Source organism: Orcinus orca, chromosome 4, assembly GCF_937001465.1.
Source record: "Orcinus orca chromosome 4, mOrcOrc1.1, whole genome shotgun sequence".
Taxonomy (NCBI): domain Eukaryota; kingdom Metazoa; phylum Chordata; class Mammalia; order Artiodactyla; family Delphinidae; genus Orcinus; species Orcinus orca.
In genome coordinates this window covers 125,331,621-125,353,611 of record NC_064562.1, presented here as the reverse complement: position 1 = coordinate 125,353,611, position 21,991 = coordinate 125,331,621, and the positions used below count along the sequence as shown (strand labels likewise).

The following is a 21,991-nucleotide window of genomic DNA, read 5'->3' as shown; positions in this document are numbered from 1 at the left end:
GATAAACTTACACCAACAGTTTACTTTTTAACCTTCTTAAAGCTTTGGTTTGCTTTTTCAAGGAATATTTGTAATTAAAGAGGATGAATTTCAGTGATGATATTTCACAAAGTGGATCAGAAAGATGGGAGTTGTAAAGTACGCACAATGCTTTTCTGGTATTAGATAGGTGACAGTTATATCTAAGGATGAGCTTCACCCTTTTATTTTATTTTATTTTTTTTGCGGTACGCGGGCCTCTCACTGTTGTGGCCTCTCCCGTTGTGGAGCACAGGCTCCAGACATGCAGGCTCAGCGGCCATGGCTCACGGGCCCAGCTGCTCCGCGGCATGTGGGATCCTCCCGGGCCGGGGCACGAACCCGTGTCCCCTGCATCGGCAGGCGGACTTTCAACCACTGCGCCACCAGGGAAGCCCCAAGCTTCATCCTTTTACATGTCAAAGGTATAAGGAATAATAAACCTCAACCTTGAGGTAATGATGCTTTAGTTAACTGCGTTACCCATTCTGGAGAGGAGGAGCAGTAACAGAGGAAAGAGTCATGTTAATAATTATACAAACAGAACTTACTGTAGCCTATTTTTTTTTTTTTTAACATTTAATGAGTACTTCTTGTTCACTAGAATACCTATAGGCATGGTGTTTCCTGGAGTTGTGGCTATATTCCAATATTTAAGTGATGATTTTTTGTAGTAGCCCTCTATTAAAAACCTCTATTAAAAAAATTATTTATATTCAACTGAAAACCAAGAATAGTAACTAGGCCCTTGAATATTTTTAAATCTGTAATTCCATTAGTTTGCCTTTAATTTGTCATGATTAGGGGCTTCTTTCATTTAAGCAGAACCCAGCTAATGTATGTCTACTGTATCCATTCTTGCTTAGAAAACCTAACATGGTGTTTTGATTGGAATGTGATATCTTGAATTAAAGATGTCTAGTACTCAAAGAAAAGAGATTGCCCAAATGTATTTTCGAGCTTCTAAATAAGCTATTAGAGCACATTTATTTTAGAGTTCAGTAGGTTCTTTCATAGCAAAGCAGGTAATTTACCTGATATTATAAACAGACTATCTGCATAAATTAAAAAATTTAAAATACTCACCTCCACTGGCATGTTTGAAAGTGCCTTATATTCTTTGGGGTGGACGATAGATATTGTATAAGTTGCCTTTTTGTTGGGCTCATCAAAACAAGGGAAGGATTTCCTGGCATCTGTTGGTTCATGATCAGTGGCTGCTATGCTCCTTAGAAATAAACACACAAACAAAATATATGTTGCCTCTTCTGATAGCCCCTATGTTTCTATTCCTATAGAAAAGAATCAGCTATGTAATTATAACTACTGCATTTCTTAAAATGAGTTTCCATCCAGAAAACTATCAAATAGTTGTCAAAGTCTTTCCTGGAATTGTTAGGTTAACAAATAAATGAAAATTCAGAAGCTGCTTCGGATATTTTATAGGAGTAGTTAGGTATTTTGTTGCCATAACTAAAACTCTGTGAACTCTAAATGAGCAAAAATCAATCCGTTTCTGAGCTATCACTCTTTCCATCCTAAAGCCATCAAGCGACAAGTAGATAAACACAAAGCCAAACTCAAAGGCTTGCTTGTACCTGTCCTTGTGAGTGTGAACAGCTGTGTCCTGTCACGGAGTAGAGGAGTATATTCCAGAGTCCACAGCTCCTGTCCCTAATAGTACATTCTTTCTTACTTATGTTACACCAGGGACAAATCCCTTAGTTTTCATTTTCATGCAAAGTCAGTCCCTGAGCAATCTCCCAGTGAAGCAACCTTTGGCCAGGTTTAAAGTCCACTTTTGGAAAGAGACAGTATTCCTTTATAGCTCTAACTTAATGCTTATTAAGCTAAAATGTTAGTGTTTAATGTTTCCATCATTTCAAAGTGGAAATATTTTTTTCTGAGTAATTGCTCAAAACAAATCAATGAATGTAAACTTTTTACATGTAGTTATATTACAGTAAGATATTGTACATTTGCTCATTAGAAGAGTAAGCAGAGTAAAAAGTGTAAAAGGAAAGAAATGTTGACATATTCATTAATAATTTGTGTAAGGAAAATATTTCATCCTTCAGAATTCTCAGAGACTAAGGAACATATTTCATAAAGAATAACAAATTGTTACATTGTTCATTGATCCAATAAATATTAATTGAACCCCTTCCTACACACACACACACACACACACACACACACACACACACACACACACACACATCTACCAGGCATTATTCTAGGTTCTGAGGGAATAACAAAGAATAAATAAATAAATAGATAAATAAGGAGAGTGTTAAGAGCTATACAGAAAATGAAACAGGGGAAGTGACAGAAAATGACTCAGGAAAAGTGGTGAGCAATATTAGGTAGAGTAGTCAGGGACAGTCTCTTGGAGTAGGTGATGGTTTGCTGAGATCCGAATGATGAGAAAAACCCAGACAGGTGAAGATTAGGGAAAATGTGTTTCCTTAACAGAGGGAACAGCAAGTGCACAGTCTCTAAAGTGGAAAAGAATTTAATGTGGTTGAGACCTGAAAGATGTCCAGTGTAGCTGAAGTACAGTGAACTGGAGGGACTAAGGGGTCAGCAGAGGCCATGGTAAGTGTCTTCATTTCATTTGGGTTCAAGGATGCATTATATACATTAACTTATATAAAAAATAATATGTCATAGGTCAACATCCAACTACAAGAAATTAAAATATTTTTGAATTTCTTTTAAAACCCCTTTGGATACAAAAATTAGTTGTCAAAAACTCAGCCAAAAAAACTAATCTGTAAAAAATAAAACTGGAAAAGGTCTGTCTTTTAGGACACTGTTGACTGAGGGGGACAACTTTCTGGGATGACTGAAAAAATCTATACCTTATGTATAGCTGATTCATTTTGTTATAAAGCAGAAACTAACACACCATTGTAAAGCAATTATACTACAATAAAGATGTTAAAAAAAAAGCTATACCTTTTTATGGGTGTGGTTAACAAAGATGTGTGCATTTGTCAAAATTCATTGAATTGTTCCCATTAGATTTGTGCATTTAATGTATATAAATTTTACCTAAAAATAACTAAATCAATATTGAGCTCCAGTAAATAGGTTTAGATTTGCATTGTTGCAGTGGCATGAGTTAACAGTTCAGAAACAATCTCTTCTGTATCCCAAGCTTGAGCAAATGAAAAAAAAAATGAGGATAACAGAAGGCAGGTTTCTCACAGCTGGGGAAGAGAGTTATAAGTTTGTAAAAAAGGAAGACTAGACCTTGGTATTGAATTGTAACTGCAGGTTCAGTGTATCCTCAATGATTTTTCACATACACATGTATCTATATATGTAAATGGATATAAAAATACACAGAGACATGTATTTCCTAGTTTTGTCTAGAAGAAATGACAAGCTTGTAGCAATGAGCACAACTAGTTCCCATTACCACTCTCCAATAAAAGGAACCAGAACTCTTCATAAAAATGGCTGATTCCAGTGCTGGATCAGAAAGGTCCAAAATGATCCTGGAACATCTTGCTTTGCCAAAAAGTAAGGAAGTTTTCAAAGAATCATAAGAATAAGTCAAAAGGACACAAAAGTCAGCTGGAGGGGACTACCCCTGGCCAGATCTGGGGGAACATCAAAATAAGTAATGGAATTATAAACTATTGATTAAAATAAGAATCCATGATAAAACATATGAATAAATAAATAAGTGGGGCAAAGGAAAGCTCTTCTTTACAGTAGATTGCCTACTAATAATTTTAGGAGGAATGATGGATTTAGAAAATCATCAGTGGATGCCAAAACAAAGTGGATGAAAGTTTGTTGAGGAAAGGGATATCTGAATAGTTTCAAACACTTTCTCTGAAAATTACGTACAAATAAAAAAATTATAACTTTACAATGAAGAAAACTGTTGGATACCACCTTAAACAAGTAATCAAAGATCACTAATAATTGTACAGATCAACATAACGTGTCTCCTGATGTGACTTCGTGAGAGGGACTAAGTATCACTTCTCTGAAATTCCTGACAAAAATGCTTGACTTGCATTTTTAAATCATGAGGAAAATCAGACAAACTAAAACTGAGGGATATTCTCAAAATAACTGGCCTGTGCTCTTCAAAAATATCAAGGTTGTGAAAGACAAAGAAAGGCAAGGGACTGTTCCAGTTTAAAGGAGTCTAAAAAGGCATGACATTAAATGCATTGCATGAATCCAAACTGGATACTGGACTAGGAAAAAAATACTGGGTTAATTGATGAAATTTGATTATGACTGTGGATTAGATGATTATCATATCAATGTTAAATGTTCTGATTCTGATAACTGTACTGTGGTTATGTTAGAAAATGTCCCTGTACTTAAGAAATATATACTGAATGTGAAGAGGTAAAGGGAGACAATGTTTCAATATACTCTAAAGGTCTAGAGAGAGACAGAGATATGGGGTTGCTGGGGAGAGGGGAAATAGGACAAAATGTAAACAATTGGTAGTGTTCCTAGGAGTTTCTTGTATTGTTCTTGTAACTGTTCTGTTAAGTTTGAAATTATTTCAAAATAAAGTTACCCAAAAAGTCCCAGCCAAGAATTTATTCTTCAGTATTACTGATTAGTTTTTGTGATAACAGTTTAACTATTAAATTGAAGTTTCTAACACATGTAGACTGTAGTGAATTGCAAATGCATCAGAATATAAAGAAGCCTGTACACTTCCCCAGTGTACTAAGGATTTATAAGAAGATCCACCAGGCTCCAACCCCATGTTTAGTCAGCTGCTTTTTTCTTTTGAATTCCTCTGGATTCTGATTTCTTCCCCAGGCAAAGGAAGAGGAAAAGTCACTCTCTGCAAGAATGTTTCAATTTAGTCACACCTCAGAAATAAGCCAGATAACTAATTTGGGAATATGAGTGTGATTAACAGACAAGGGAGAGATTGACAATAATACAATAATAGTAGGGGACTTGATCACACCACTTACATCAATGGACAGTCATCCAGATAGAATCATCAGATAGAAAACCATTAAGAAATCAGTGGTCTTAAATGACACATTAGACCAGTTGGACTTAATATGTATTTACAGGACATTCCATCCCAAAACAGCAGAATACACATTCTTTTCAAGAGCCCATGCAATATTCTCCAGGATAGATTGTGTGCTAGGCCACAAAACAAGTCTCAACAAATTTAAGAGGATAGAAATTATATCAAGCATTTTTTCTGACTACAATGGTATGAAAGTAGAAATCATTTACAGGAAGAAAACCAGGAAAAACACAAACAGGTGGAGACTAAACAACATGCTACTAAAAAACCAGTGGGTCGGGCTTCCCTGGTGGCACAGTGGTTGAGAGGCCGCCTGACGATGCAGGGACACGGGTTCGTGCCCCGGTCCAGGAAGATCCCATATGTCGCAGAGTGGCTAGGCCTGTGAGCCATGGCTGCTGAACCTGCACGTCGGAGCCTGTGCTCTGCAACGGGAGAGGCCACAACAGTGAGAGGCCCACGTACCGCAAAAAAAAAAAACAACAAAAAACCAATGGGTCAATCAAGAAATCAAAGAGGAAATTAGAAAATACCTTGAGACAAATGGAAATAAAAACATAACTATCCAAAATCTATGGGATGCCTCAAAAGCAGTTTTAAGAGAGAAATTTATAGCAACACAGGCTTACCTCAAGAAACAAGAAAAGTTTCACATAAACAACCTAACCTACCAACTAAAAGACTTAGAAAAAGAAGAACAAACAGAGCCCAAAGTCAGCAGAAAGAAGGAAATAATAAAGATCAGAAAGGAAATAAATAGACACTGAAAAAAAATAGAAAAGATCAATAAAACCAAGAGCTGGTTTTTTTGGAAAGATAAACAAACTTTATAAGTGTTTAGCCAGGCTCACCAAGAAAAAAGAGAGAGGACCCAAATTAACAAAATGAGAAATGAAAGAGGAGAAATTACAACCAATATAACAGAGATTTAAAAAAATAAGAGAATATTACGAACAGCAATAAAGCAATAACTTAGACAACCTAGAAGAAATGGATAAATTTCTAGAGACATAAGATCTTCCAAGACTGCATCAGGAAGAAATAGACAATCTGAACAGACCAATCTAAAAAAAACTCCTAGCAAACAAAAGTCCAGGACCAGAGAGCGTCACAGGGGAATTCTACCAAACATATAGAGAAGAGCTAATATCTATCCTTCTCAAACTATTCTAAAAAAATTGAAGAGGAGGGAACACTTCCAAATTTACTCCATGAGGCCACCGTTACTCTGATACTGAAAGTAGGCAAAAAATACTACAAAAAAAGAAAATTACAAGCCAATATCTCTGATGAATATAGATATAAAAATCCTCAATGAAATATCAGCAAACTGAATTCAACAATATATGAAAAGGATCAGACATCATGATCAAGTAGGATTTATTCCAGGGATGCAGTGATGGTTCAAGATCCACAAATCAGTCACTGTGATACACCACATTAACAACAGGAAACATAAAAATCACATGATTATCTCAATAGCTGTAGGAAAATTTAACAGAATTCAACATCCACTCATGATAAAAACTCTCATTGAAGTTGGTATAAAGGGAACATATCTCAACATAATAAAGCCCATACATGACAAACCCACAGCTAACATCATACTCAGTGGTGGAAAGCTGAAAGCTTTTCCTCTAAAATCAGGAACAAGACAAGGATGCCCATTCTTTGTCAATTATTTACATAGTATTGGAGATCCTAGCCACAGCAATCATACAAGAAGAAAAAACAAAAGGCATCCAAATAGGAAAGAAAGAAGTAAAATTGTCACTATTTGCATGATACTATATATAGAAAACCCTAAAGTCTCCACTAAAAAACTATTAGAACTAATAAATGAAGTCAGTAAAATTGCAAGATACAAGATTAGTATACAGAAATCTGTTGCTTTGTCTATACACTAATAATGAACCAAAAGAAAGAGAAAGCAAGAAAATAATCCTGTTTAAAATCATACCAAAAAGAATAAAATGCCTAGGAATAAACTTAACCAAGGAGGTGAGAAACCTATACTCTGAAAAGTATAAGACATTGATGAAGGAAATTGAAGGTGATGCAAAGAAATGGAAAGATATCCTAGGTTCATGGATTAGAAGAATTGATACTGTTAAAATATCCACACTACCCAAAGCAATCTACAGATTTAATGCAATCCCTATGAAAATACTCGTGACGTTTTTCACAGAACTGGAACAAATAATCCTGAAATTCATATGGAACCACAAAAGACCCCAATTTTCCAAAGCAATCTTGAGAAAAGAGAACAAAGCTGGAGATATCACTCTCTGGCTTCAGACTTCAGACTACAAAGCTACAGTAACCAAAACAGTATGATACTGGCACAAAATCAGACACGTAGATCAATAGAACAGAACAGAGAGCCCAGAAATAAACACACGCACTTATAGTCAATTAATCTATGACAAAGGAGGCAAGAATATACAATGGGGAAAAGACAGTTTCTTTAATAAATGGTGCTCAGAAACCTGGACAACTACATGTAAAAGAATGAAATTAGAACATTTTCTCACACCATATACAAAAATCAACTCAAAATAAATTAAAGACCTAAATATAAGACCAGAAATCATAAAACCCCTAGAAGAAAACATAGGCAGAACACTCTTTCACATAAATTGTAGCAATATATTTTTAGATCTGTCTTCTAAGGCAAAGGAAACAAAATAAAAAATAAACAAATGGGATCTAATTAAACTTAAAAGCTTTTGCACAGCAAAGGGAATCATCAACAAAACAAAAAGACAGCCTATGAAATGGGAGAAAAGATTAGCAAATGATATGACCAGTAAGGGGTTAATATCCATAATATATAAACAGCTTATACAACTCAATACCCAAAAAATGAACAACCTGAATAAAAATGGCAGAAGACCTGAATAGACAATTTTCCAAAGAAGACATACAGATGGGGAACAGGCACACAGAAATATGCTCAACATCACTAATCATCAGAGAAATGTAAATCAAAGCAGTGAGATATCACCTCACACCTGTCAGAATGGCTTTTATCAAAAAACACAAATAATAAATGTTAGTAAGGATGTGGAGAAAAGGGAACCCTGGTACACTGTTGGTGGGAATGCAAATTGGTACAGTCACTATGGAAAACAGTATGGAGGTTCCTCATAAAACTAAAAATTGGACTACCATATAATCCAGCAGTTCCAGTCCTGGGTATCTATCTGGAAAAAAAATGAAAACACTAATTTGAAAAGATACATGCACTCCAATGTTCATAGACAAGATATGGAAGCAACCTAAGTGTCCATCAACAAATGGATGGCTAAAGAGGATGTAGTATCTATGTATACAATGGATATTACTCAGCCATAAAAAAGAATGAAAGTCTGCCATTTGCAATAATATGCAAAGACCTGAAGGGTATTATGCTTAATGAAATAAGTCAGACAGAGAAAGACAAATATTGTATGTTATCACTTATATGTGGAATCTAAAAAATAAACAAATATAACAAAACAGAAATAGACTTACAGATACAGAGGACAAACTAGTGGTTACCAGTGGGGATAGGGAAGGGGGGAGGGGCAAGATGTGGTAGGGGATTAAGAGGTACAAACTACTATGTATAAAATAAATAAGCTACAAGGATATATTGTACAGCACAGGGAATATAGCTAATATTTTATAGTAACTTTAAATGGAGTATAATCTATAAAAATATTGAAACTAATATAATATCATAAATCAACTATACTTCAGTTATTTAAAAAGGCCCTATTTGTATATGCTAAATTCCATCCAGAGTTACTAAAGTTTTCTAAATATATGCAGATTTGAAAACAACGTATATGAGATAGCAATACAAAACCATTTTAGATCACAACTTCTTTGGGGAGGTTTTATTCAGTGATTAAAACTTCTTTTTAAAGTTAGATGAATTGGTTTGCAAATTAATGGAAAAGGCCTGGCTAATCTCACAGTATGTTCAGGAGTAACTCTTGGGTATGTCCTAAATAATTATAATGCCAGGCAAATGTGCTGAGGTAAACCATTTTTACATAGGGGCCTCTCTGTGTTGTAAGTCACTTACTAGACCCAGCACATTAAAAGTATAATTCTGTGTAGCTTGTTAATTTACAAAAGGGAAGGCATTCCTCTGACTTCTCTGAGTGCATCAGATCAAGCTGACCTTAGAGAACGCTGAAGAGAGAGGAAGTAATGATTGCAAGCACCAACCGTTCACTCTGAATCAACTTTAAAAAAACCAACTACTTGATTACCTCATAAATCATCTGGTGTACTGTTTCCAATGAAGACTCTCAGGCTATGTTCAGCAGTTTAATATCTTGAGCCAGAAAAATAAACAGCAAGGTCTGAGTGAAAAACTTAAATGAAAGACTGCTGATGCAGGCGAGGCAGCCACAATGAAGTATCTTTGCAGACTAGTAAAGGGTTTCAGAATTCAGTAGAGGAGCTGATCAGTGCAAGACAACCCATCTAGATTATTCAAACTCCAACCAATTTTTTTTTGCGGTACCCGGGCCTCTCACTGCTGTGGCTTCTCCCGTTGCGGAGCACAGGCTCCGGACGCGCAGGCTCAGCGGCCATGGCTCACGGGCCCAGCCGCTCGGCGGCATGTGGGATCTTCCCAGACCGGGGCACGAACCCGTGTCCTCTGCATCGGCAGGCGGACTCTCAACCACTGCGCCACCAGGGAAGCCCCTCCAACCTATTTTTATGGTGGTTTGAACCAATTAATTATTTAAATTTATTTTCCAAATGCTTTTTTTCTATGCAGAGGATACTCAAGGTCAAGTAAAATTTCTTATTGTTTGCTTGCTTCCAAAATAAAGGAAATTACTATGCATCCTGCAACAAGTAAACAAGACACCCCTGCTGAAGCTGTTCTTTGTTGATAATGGGCATACTGATAGCTCGACATATCAATATAATGAATAAACTGACATACAATTAAAATTTCAAGATCAAAACTACAAATGAGTATACATATCTGTGCGTGAGGATATAATGCACACACACGTGCACACACACACACACACACACACACACACACTTAATTATGACCTTCTCAATGATTTCTGCTCTGTTTCCACTTAACTGCTAAATCTTTATCACAAGCCCTAACCTTGTGCTTCAGATTTAATTATCCAAATGCCTACTAGACATCTCTTCCTAGATGTCTGACAGGCATTCAACACATCTGCCACCGAACTCATGACCTTCCCTTCTAAACCTGGTTCTTCTATTTTCAATATCAGTGAAAGGTGTGGGCTATCAGATCAGATATCTGGAGCATCCTAAATCTATAACTCATCTCTTCCCCACAGCCAGTCAGTCTTCAAATCCTGACTGCATTACCTGCAAGCTATTTTCTCCATTATGTTCTCTTCTGTCTGTCCTGAAATCACTGTCCTACCTGATCCTCATCGTCTTCTCTGTCCTGGATAACTGCAGTGTCTCTCATATACTCATGTACAGATTTAGTTCTTTCCTCCCCATGTAAATAGTCATTGGTTAACTTTTCCTGCATAATGCCTGTCATTAAATATCCTTACTTTTTTTTTTCCTGTGGGTTTTCCAGAGTTATCTCTAGCTAGCCTCTTCATATAAACCTCTCCTACAAACTTATTTCTTCTCCCGACTATGCTTTTTTGACCTAATGCCTTTCCTGTTTGCCAGCTTTTTACCTTCTTGCTTGCCTCTGCCTATTGAAATCCCACCATTACATCAAAATTCAACTTCAATCCCAGCAATGCTGTAAAAACCCAGAAAACCCAAACCGGAAACCATGTGTCCCTCTTTTAAATTCTTCTTGCAATTCCTGTCAGTTCCAATGGTTCTCAGTCCTTAAAGTATGAAGACTGCATTCCTAAGTCAAAAAAAGATTCTACTGACTTCTCTTGCCTTTGACAAGACGGGGAGAAAAGGAACCATGGGAAGTTTTCCATCCTGACTGAGTGGGAAGGTGGAGCTGTCATTGGTGGAAATTGGATTCCCCTATGGGAAAGGGGCTGTGGCGATGCAGCATGTCCCAGCATGTTCCAGAGGACACTAGTGTGAGAGCCTATATGAAAATGTCTGTATATTCATTTAATAATCATTAAGTTCTCTCTGTGTGCTAGGTAGTGAACAAGAGAGACACAGGGACCCCACTCTCAGGGACCCACAGAAGATTCCACAGTCTCATGCAGTTGGGAAACTACATACTATGGCAGCTTCTAGAGGTTCATAATGAACATTATCATATAAAAGTCTCTGAAAAGTCCCACCATTTTAAAAAAACTTTAAAGTTTAAAAAACTTTAACATAATTTTGTGTTTAGTATTATTTCCCAAAGAAATTTGGCCACAGAATCCCTCCCTTGCATTTTTCTGACAGTATCTATTAATATCCCATGCAACTAGAACTCTCTGGAACAGATAATTAGGAAATGCTGTGTAAGAGCAATCCAAATGCAGAGAAGGAAATGCTGAACCTTGGAGAGGAGAGAATATTGTTATATACTTCGGAGATGTGAGTAGAGGGGAACTCTGAGAACAACTGGAAATCCTACATAACTATTGAGAAGGAGTGTTGAAGTGGTTTGGTGGTGTGGGCAGGAAAACATTCCAAAGGTTCCAATCCTTCGAAGTAGTTTTCCTCAGACCCGAAGGAACAGACCAGAGAGTAGGAAAAGTGGCTGTTAAGTTTCCCAAACTTTCTTCTCCTGACCCTCACTATAGCTGTCTCCCCGGTGAGATGATACGGTTATTATGGCTAGGGAACTCTAAACTTGCTCTACCTTCTCCAAATCTCCATTTGCCTCTGAATTTTGAGGGAAAGAAGCTCAGATAGTTGTCTCTTCTCTGTGAAGTTCAAGTGTCGGTTGTATTTACAGAAATCAAGTAATTTTGGCTACTATTGAGTGCACTAATGTTTATTTGCACTGTGGTTGCGACGGTCATATCCCATACCGCATATACTCAATCCTGGAGTTAATTTTACAATAAGGCAGAAGGGTTGGAAAGTATAATCTTGATGGTATACATAAAATGTATTACTCTGATGGCATTTGAAATTGCATGAGCATCAAATATTACAAAGTTCACTCTATAATCTGAAAGGACGGTGCTCTTCCCCCTGAACTCACGCTTGTGGCCCTCCTCTGCACTCTGTAGATGAGACCCACTAAAGAGGCCTGCACTGTCAAAATGTTATTCACAGGCTTGAAAGAAAACAATGCACTTTTCTCATATGCTTGAAATATTTCAGAATAAGAAAAACAAAAAGTATTCCATTGAGCCTAAATGAGGTTATTATGTTCCAGAACCATTCCAAAACCATGTGTGCAGTGCAAAACTGGCTGCATCCTGTGTAATGTAAGAGCCTCATCTGCTACCAATGAAAACAGACAAACCTGGTGACACCAGTCCTCCATGGGAGCCTAATTGAGCACCAGCCTTCCTCCCCAACCTTGCGTCACTTAGTATTTCTGAGTATTTTAGCAACTAAGACAGCTAAGTTTCAGAATGTCATCTCTCAAGTATATATCTTATCATAAAACTAACTCATACAGTAAAATAATCCAAAGAGTTAGAATGAATAATATATATTTTAGCATATAGTAATTTTTTGTATTTATAAAATATATAACAGAAACTTATTAATGGAACTGTGTTCCATATTTTTTGGCCTTCCTGTAGTGTATAGAATTTTATAAAGTATTTTGATGGCTTTACCCAGATGCAATTTCTGTTCTTTTCACAACCCAAAAAGCAGTTTTAAACTCAGCAATAATCATTTAAAAGTTTTGACTTGTTTTCACTTTACACTAACATATTTTTAGAATCTCTTGAAAGTAGATATTCTTTAGAGTATTACTCCTTTACCAAATTGCAAACACTTAAAAAAATCATCTTATCGTTAGTAAGGCTCAGAGAAATAAGTTCTTTCATTCATTGTTTGTGGAAATGTAATTTGGGACATATTTTTGAAAGTCAGTTTGGAGATACACACATATACACATGTGCATGCACATGTGTTATATATGTGTAGATGTGTGTATATATACACACACATGCGTGCACTCGTACATGTGTAGTTTGAGCCAATTTCCTAAGAAATTTCCTATAGAAATATTAGAAAATACTATTCATAGTTTTTTATAAGGCTGTTCATTACATTTTATAGGTGTTTATAGGTAAAAAAGTAGAAGCAATTTAAGTGTCCAAATCTAATGGGAAAGTTGAATGAATTACATTTTATTGGTACAATGGGCTATCATATATCCTTTAAGTCATTTGTGGAATTGTAAAAACATGTTACACAATACTATATACAGCATAATAATGCCATGTTTATCTGTATCCAGAAAAAATAACTAGAAGAATGTCTGCCTAACTGCTAACAATGACTATGCTTGAGTGATGGACTTGTAGATGGATTTTTTTTCTTATAATTTTCTGTTTCTAAAGTTTTCTGTAGTGAATGTATCTTATTTATGAAATAATTAAACAAAATAAATGTTACATGTTTCTTGACATATTTGTACCCTTTGACCCAGCAATTCTATTTTTCGGACTATATCCTAACATGAGAAAATAAACAGATACACACTTAGGTACTTACAACTATGTTCTTTCTGACTTGCTTATAGTAATAAAACACTGGAAGCTACTTGAATGTCCAACATTAGGGAATTGGTTTTAAAAAAATAACTGCATTCATGCAGTGAAATATTGCACAATCTTTAAAATCAGATTCTTGAAAATATTTAACAAAGGGAAGTGCTTACAGTATATTCAGTTAAAAGGTATATGGACAGAGAGATATGTAGACATAATATAATTACAATTTTGATTACCTAAAAAAATTTAGAATATACATTAGTGTTTTAACAGGGCTAACCACTGGGTGGTGAAATTATTTATAGGTTCTTTTTTTCCTTTTTATAATTTTCTATGCTTTCAACATTTGTAATTTTTATAAACAGAAAGAATATGTAAACAATAAAGAAGCTTGTTTTTTGCAAGTAATATTAAGATACAGTATCTATATGAACATGATCCCTCCAAATATTTTTTCAGACTATCATTTCTACTCAGTTTATTGCTGTACTACACAGTGAGATAAGAATGTATAATATTTTATTTTAATCCCTGGGTCTCTGACAAACAATAGGAAGAATTCTGACCAAAAGATTTGCTTTGCTCTATAAAATGCTTAAAACAACATAGGAAAGGAATATTCAGAGGGCTGGCCTCAGTCTCACTCTGAACAGTGATATAAGGTTTCTTAATCATTTACTTGTTCAGAATCTAAGTAGGCAAAGGTCAAAGCAGTTTCAAGTTCAGTGTTACCTCAGGTGTAGCCTTCCTCTCTGATGCAAGGACCACACCTGCAGAGTGAAGGTTTTTTGAGTTCATTGAGAGAGTTTATGCCTTTGACAAAGCTCTAGTAATAGCCTCTGATTGAGCGACAAGGCAAGTAACCATTTGGCTAGACTAGGGAATGCAAGTATATATACATGTATACTAGGAGGGCTGTGTGGGGGGGATATATTTATGTTCTTAATTGCTTAAGGCTTAGCATAACCATTGCATACTGCATGATAGATAATAAGCCTGAAGAGTTATCCGTGTGCTACCACTAATGTATGGACTCAATGAGTGTTTATTGAAAGCTTATCTGTAAAACATGGTTCTGGCCATATGAGATTAAAAAGACATAGTCCTACCTTCCTTCCTAAATGAAAACACAAAAACAATTGCGTGAATTTTACATACTCTCAATGTTTCTTCTCCAATAAAACAGACAAAATTATAATTGATATTTACTGATTTTCACTTAAATTTAGTGTGATATAATTTTAAAAGTTCACTTTAAAATCATTGCCACATAGCCCAAGAATATCACCAGTGAAATTTACCAGACACATGTATTTTTAAAGTTTGAGGTAGTTCATGTAAATGTTAAGGATAGAATGCAGTATAATGTGATTTTTCCTGATGAAATAAAGGACTTACACTGAGTTTTTAGACTCCATGCAGCTCATTCAATACTTTCAAATTTTGTGGTAGGCTTTGAAAATATAAATGGGCAAGAATTTTTGCTTCCCAGATGAACAGGCAGAAATGAAACCAAGTTTAGATAAAGATCAGACCATCAATATAATTGAAAGGTGGAAAGTGAAAGGGAAGGAGAAGAAATGGAAAGCAAATATATAGCTTTGGAGAAATAAAGCAAAAAAAATTTAAAAATTTACTTGATTTGTCCTTTCTCCACGTATGTTGTTCTATAAAACCCCACGAGCGAGCCATTCAGCCAGCCGGCGAACTCCATGGTCAACTGGTAGAGACCCTTGCCACCGTTGGGTGCAAGCTCTTCTTCTGTCTCCACTACCACATACTCCTGCTTTTTGTATTCGAAGCACCGCCTGACTTTCACCTGCTCCCCAGAGGGCTTCCTCAGCACCGGGAGCTGGGTGATCCTCGTCTCCCGGAGGTGTAGCCACAGGTTCCGGGTGGGTGAGCTCACGTTGATGGAGATGTTCACGCTGCCCGTGTACGTGTCCTCCTCCAACAGGGGCTTCACCTCCAGGTCGTAGTGCACTGGGTTGATGAAGTCCGGCAGCCTGAAATCTTTCCAGCCTCCACTTTCATCTTCACTGGCAGGGCAGACCCCCTGGTCCTGTGGAGGGCTCGAAGTGGGAGGCCTCGAAGTGGGAGGCCTGTGGGAAGGAGCCTGGATTGTGCCCTGTCCTCCGTCGGTAGAGTCACACGATCTGGTCAAGCCCACAGAAAGTCCTACTATTAATCCGACACCCACCACCACCGCACAGATAATGGCCACATGTTTCCTTTTAATGCAGTATCTCTTAGAGCCTTCTCCCTCCTCCAAGATCATTTTTGTTTCCAAAGTCAAATGTTACACATAAAAGGTTGTTAAATTTAACTAACTAACGTCAGCAGTCTTCCTTTTTCAATTGGAAGGAATTCCCTGGTTTGGCAGCCTGCTTTCGCCTTTCCCACACCTCTCTCTCTCTGGCTGCTTGAATCTTTTCCTCTCCCTTCACGTTCCCACTAGACACTCAAGGATGAATGTGGAATCAAGGGGGTGGGGTAAGGACTCCAGAAGAGGAGCTGAGCTGGAGGAAGAGGACTGACGAGAATATTGTCACGGCTCCTCTTACAAACAACGCATCCCCCACTCCACCCCTCCTACCGGAGTGAGTTAAATATAAAACAGGGCTTTGCTTATCAGCCAGTGGGAGGATGATCCTTTGCCAAAGCTCTGTCAGCAGCTTTCGAGGAGAGAACGTTTGGGAAGAGGTGTGCTCGTGATGGAAAATCTCACCCTTTGCCACTGAGTCTGTGGCTTCTTCCTGTTGTGTGCGCAGTCTCTCTCTCCTAACCAAAGGGCTTTTTGCATCTCAGCTATTTTTTAGGTAGCTGTGTTTTCTTTTCATTCTTTTTCCTCATCTTATGTAAACATTCAGATTCTGCCTTTTGCCAAAGTCAGGTCCTGGAGTTCCGTGCACAGAGTGATACATAAATTCAAGGACCACTTAGGTAGTGAGTAAATATTTGTTGAATTGGTGGATTAGTAAAACATGGCCAGGTCACCCTAAATCAGTTCAGTTGATGCTGGATGAAAGAGAAAAGGAAACATGAATTAGTCAAAGCAGTACTGGAGCTCAAAAGCATAAGAAGAAAAAAGAGAGACAGAAAAGTAATGGGTTGGAAGGACAGAAGGACAAGGAAGATAAACTTGATTAACTTGTTAGGTTAAATAACTAAACTCTTAGATAATCTTATCTAAGTGAGATTGAATTCTTTAGCCTAGAGTGTGGTAGATGAGGTTTGGAGGAGATTCCAGATGCAAAGTTGGCTGTTGAAAGATCTGTTATCTGCCCAAACCTATTGCCTCTGAATGAAAAGCTCAAGATGATAGAAATCACAATAATGACTTCCATGTTTATGAGTAGCTAAGATGTATACATCCAAGCCATCTCTAATAGTAGCAGTACAATCATAAATATAAAAAATTAGAGAGCTTTCTATATGCCAGGCACTATGCTAGGTACTTCATAGAAGTTATCATTTAAGACTTACCAGCAACTCTATGAGACTGATACTATTATGATGCCCATTTTAGGGGTGGAAGGACTGACATTCAAAGAGGTAAGTCATTTGCTCAAGGTCACAGCATTGGAGCTTGAACTCAGGTTATCTGAGTCCAAAATCCAAATATCTAACTATACTGCCTCTGTTCCCTGAAGAGGAAAAATGTTTAAGGGTTAAGTAACCATGAAAAACTTGGTCAATATTTCCCAAAGTGCAATCCATGGATAATATTAATAGATATAATTAATTAATTTAATAGATATAATTGCAAAGCAGGCTGTGCTGCGGTAGATAGAGTTAAGAATATTCTTTCACTACTTTCCATTCTTCCAGAGCTTCCAGATGGCACTACCATCACACTGTGAATCTCCCAGATAGGATATACTATTGTGTGATTTCTATATTTAGTTGATGAGAGAGTTTGTTTGGTGAGATACCTTTTGAGGGTCTTGTGTTCCCACACTCTGAAAAATCCTACTTTAAACTGTTCCAAGTTATAAATTAAACACACGGATAAAAAGAGAAGATTTTAAGAATGAAAGGGTCGACTTTGCTGTACGCATTTCTATTGTTTTCTCATAAAATAGTAGTAAGAGAAATAAAGTTAAAGGCAAGAGGGGTATATTTTTCTAAATCATAGGTTCATCTTGTTTATTAATTTCACATTCTGAAGTAATCCTAAACTTTAATCATAGTATGTTTAATTTTGGTAAATCAACTTTATGAACTTTAGCCTTGAAATCCCTTTTTTATCAGAAATATCATCTGATGTTTCACTAAATGTTTCACAGGGCAAACATTTTAATGTGTTCTCCATAAATTAAAAGGAAGGTGTGGATCAAATTTATCTCAGCATAATGACTGAAAAAAAATGAAAAAGAAAAGGATTTTGAAGAATGTACATAAAATTATATTAAACTGGAAGCATTTTTTAAAAATCTCAGCTAAGGCAAACATACATAAAACTCTTAAACTCAATTTTGTCTAGAAAGACAGCAGTCTTATCACCAGGTCCCATGTTTGCACTAAACTGAACAAAGAAGATAATAGACCTTTGGAATAAGGTGCACTTAAGGGGGTTTGAGAATGGCCACCTGCTATCAAATATCTCTCCTGTTTTACCTGAAATTCCACCATAAGGGGTTCATTATTTATAGATACATGCAATTTTTTGCTAGCAGAGGTAAAATACCTTAAATCCATGTACTTTGTGTGTGTGTGTGTGTGTGAACACGTGCATAAATTTTTAGTCTAAGGCCCAGCCACAGCATTTTATTAGTACCAACCTAAAAGAGCCGCCTGTATCCAGTGAAGGGCATCACATCTTATCCATGTCAGCATATTAGGGTTGCCTGAGGTGATAGAGGTAAAACGTCCAGCCAGACAAGTGGGAGTAGCAGAGCCAGCCTGTGCACTAAACACATTTAGGGTCACCATATTAGGGTTTACTAAATATAAAGCCCCAGCTTTCATAGTTGGTAATGCTGCACTCCATTGCAGCAGTTCTTGCTGTCCTTCTCCCTGACACTGGAACACTGAGTCTGTGGCAGGAGGCTCTTGATCTTGAAAGCCCTTGTTCCAGATCCAATCCACAGTGAAGGTCAAGGCAGCCACTGGCAGGACACACACACACACACACACATACACACACACACACACACACACACACACACACACACACACACACACAGAATCTACTCCTATAATGAGACCAACGAACCATCATAGGCACTCACCTAGTTAAACAGTTTATATTGATTAATCTTATGTTGAAAAATCTACATTACATGTAACTACTTTGGAAAGGCTACCTCTGGTCAGTTTCCATGTAGGTTCAAGCCAGAGGAGTGAATGCACGGCCATTCACTGTAGATCATAAACCACACTCCCCCATAGCTTTTGACAATGTGTATTACCACCTGGTACCCCAAGTACAAATCCAATCTCTCTCCCATATATGACACTCAATAAATGTTCATTGATTGCTTTTTGAATAAACAAATGAATGTATAAATAAAAAGGAGGAAAAAGAACACCAAGAATCCAGAATGGGAGGGGTTAGTGGGCATAATATGCCAGAAATGTTGAGATAAAATAAATTCAGTTCAAATTGCAATAATGACTAGAAAGAAGTTCCCTGGAGGTGAGGACTTGAAAATCATTCCTGATCTTGAGAAGATAAGGAACTTCCTGGCTAATTCCTTCCCACAGCAGGTAGATTGATGCAGGAGACCCACCATAATACTGAATACACAGCACATACCTCCCTTTTTTACTTGGAGCTTCAGTTTAAAGCTCTTCTGTTAAGTCTCAGGAATTACACATACCCTTCTATGTACATGGGGTGCTATTGCCTGACCAGAGAACTCAGAGCATCACCAGAAATGTTGTCAATAACTAACACTACAATGTGATTATTTGACTGGCTCTTCACTCCTATTAGTTGATCATAGCTGAATGGTTCAGGAGAAAAAACAAAAATGGCAAGCTAGAATCACAATAGAAGAAGCAGAATCTGCAAATTGGGCTATATTATATAAGGAACAGGGAGAATCAGAATGAGTTTCTTTCCATCTTGCCACAGGGTCTCAATTATCAACCATGTCAATTCTATAAACCCCATGGTCAATCCAAGTATTTCCAAACTTTAAAGGTTTAGTTGGAATTACAAAAGGAGAGTACCATTGCATTTGATTTGGACGACCATGCATTCTAAATCCATATTGGCAATGTTCATTGTGATCCTGGTCAATTTTATTTTATTTTATTTTCTATTCGTCATCTTTTGTGTGGTCTCAGCAACTGTTTTAAAACGTTCAGTTGGTCTTAAGACCTAAGTGATCTCTTCTGACTTTTTCCAAGAGCTGAAAATAGCTGCAGATGTCAGGCAGAAAGTGTTCATCAGGCCACATCTAACTTTTGTTGGTTGATAATGATGAATTTGTCCAACGATAGCACAATAAGAGGAACTACACAGTAGGGAAGACAAGGAGGAAAAGAGTGAGGAAGAGGGTCAAGAGGTAAGAAAGAGGAGGGGAAGAAACATTTCCAGAGAAACTGATGAGAATAAACTTCCAAAATACATTCAAACATAATTCAATAAAAAATAAAAATAAATGAAACAGGGCTTCCCTGGTGGCGCAGTGGTTGAGAGTCCGCCTGCTGATGCAGGTGACACGGGTTCGTGCCCCGGTCCGGGAAGATCCCACATGCCGCGGAGCGGCTGGGCCCATGAGCCATGGCCGCTGAGCCTGCGCGTCCGGAGCCTGTGCTCCATAACGGGAGAGGCCACAACAGTGAGAGGCCCGTGTACGCAAAAAAAAAAAAAAGAAACAATACGTTTATGTCTTCTCTATTTTTGTTGTTTCCAGACTGATTTGAGAATCCTTCTGTAGGCTTTTCTGGACACACAGACTGTGCTCATGATATTCCCCACCTACATAGTCCGTGGGCACCAGGGTTTCATAAGCCACAAGCAAGAATCACATTCCTGTTTCTCATTTGGATGGCTCTAGGTAGAATTGGTGTACTTTACCTACCTCTAAAAAGGGTCTGTGAGCCACTGTTCATTCATTTGCCTTTCAGTCATTCAGCAAATATTCAACCACTCAAAAAATATATATTAACTCAATAAATATTTACTTTTCAACAAATATTTACTGGATAAGGAATTCTAGGATAAACTTTAAAATGTGGACATTAAAAGAAATGTTAATAAATACTCGTAAAGACATGTGTGTAAACCCCTGCTTTGTTCTTAGAATGTATCAATAGAAGTTTTGAAAATATTCAGAAAAGCAAAGAAAATAAAATGAAAGGATTTTTATTATTTCTATAATTTTAAACTGCTTTTATATTGGGTTCCCTAATGTGCAATAATACGTTGGGAGACAGTGGCAGGACCTAGAAACAGCAGAAGAAAAATAATAGTGATAATATAGTCTAGATTTCTGTTCTAAGAATTTCAAAATTATCAATTTTCTCAGTGCACTAAACAATAGCTCTATATTCTGAGTTTTAAAACTCCCTGAAATGCTTAATTCATTCAACATTTCCTTTCAGCCTTTTGTATTGTCAAAATTCTTGGCAATATTTTCTTCTCTCTCCTTTCCTATCTGCAGAAGTCTGCAAAAATAATGTTGGTGTAGAGAAAATATCTCAACCAATGTTCTTTTATCCCACAAAGAATCCAAGTGAATTATACTAGTAATGGTGATTTTGGATCTCGTTCCGCACAAAAATTCTATTAGACCCATTCTTCATCTTAAGTAATATTATTTCTTTCAGGGGAAAGGCCTGTAATTTTCCAGTTTTTATTTATTAGCACTGACTGTTTGGTTTGAAAATTTCTTTATTACCACATTAATTTTTTTAACATCTTTATTGGAGTATAATTGCTTTAAAATGTTGTGTTAGTTGCTGTTGTATAACAGAGTGAATCAGCTATAGGTGTACATATATCCCCATATCCCCTCCCACTTGCATCTCTCTCCCACCCTCCCTATCCCACCCCTCTAGGTACCACATTAATTTTAATAAAGTTATCTTTAATTTTTGTTTTTTTGGAAGTGAAGATTTTAGCTGCATTAAGATGATCCAAGACATCCATATGAGCAACGGAATGTTTCTCTATTGGAGCTCTCTTTTCTTGGCATATATTCTGTTTTCTGTTTATTACTTTCTTTGTATGCTTGTGCCTTAAGCTGAAAAATTGCCCCCCTAAAACATATCCACATTCTAATCCCTGGAACCTGTGAATGTTACTGTACATGGTTTAAAAAAAAAAAGGTCTTTGTCGATGTGATTAAAGAATCTTGAGGTGGGG

General features: G+C 36.9%; 1 protein-coding gene across 1 annotated transcript in view; it reads right to left on the bottom strand.

The window, feature by feature from the left end:
* The window catches only part of ENPEP (glutamyl aminopeptidase), a 104,709-nt gene extending 88,488 nt beyond the window's left edge, over positions 1-16,221 (bottom strand). Inside the window, exons 1-2 of the mRNA XM_004269570.3 lie at positions 15,306-16,221; positions 1,105-1,246 (exon numbers count right to left, since the gene is read on the bottom strand). Of these exons, the coding sequence (XP_004269618.1) occupies positions 1,105-1,246; positions 15,306-15,946 (783 nt within the window). The 5' untranslated portion in view covers positions 15,947-16,221. The remainder of the gene's footprint in view (positions 1-1,104; positions 1,247-15,305) is intronic.
* Between the last annotated feature and the right edge of the window lie 5,770 nt (positions 16,222-21,991).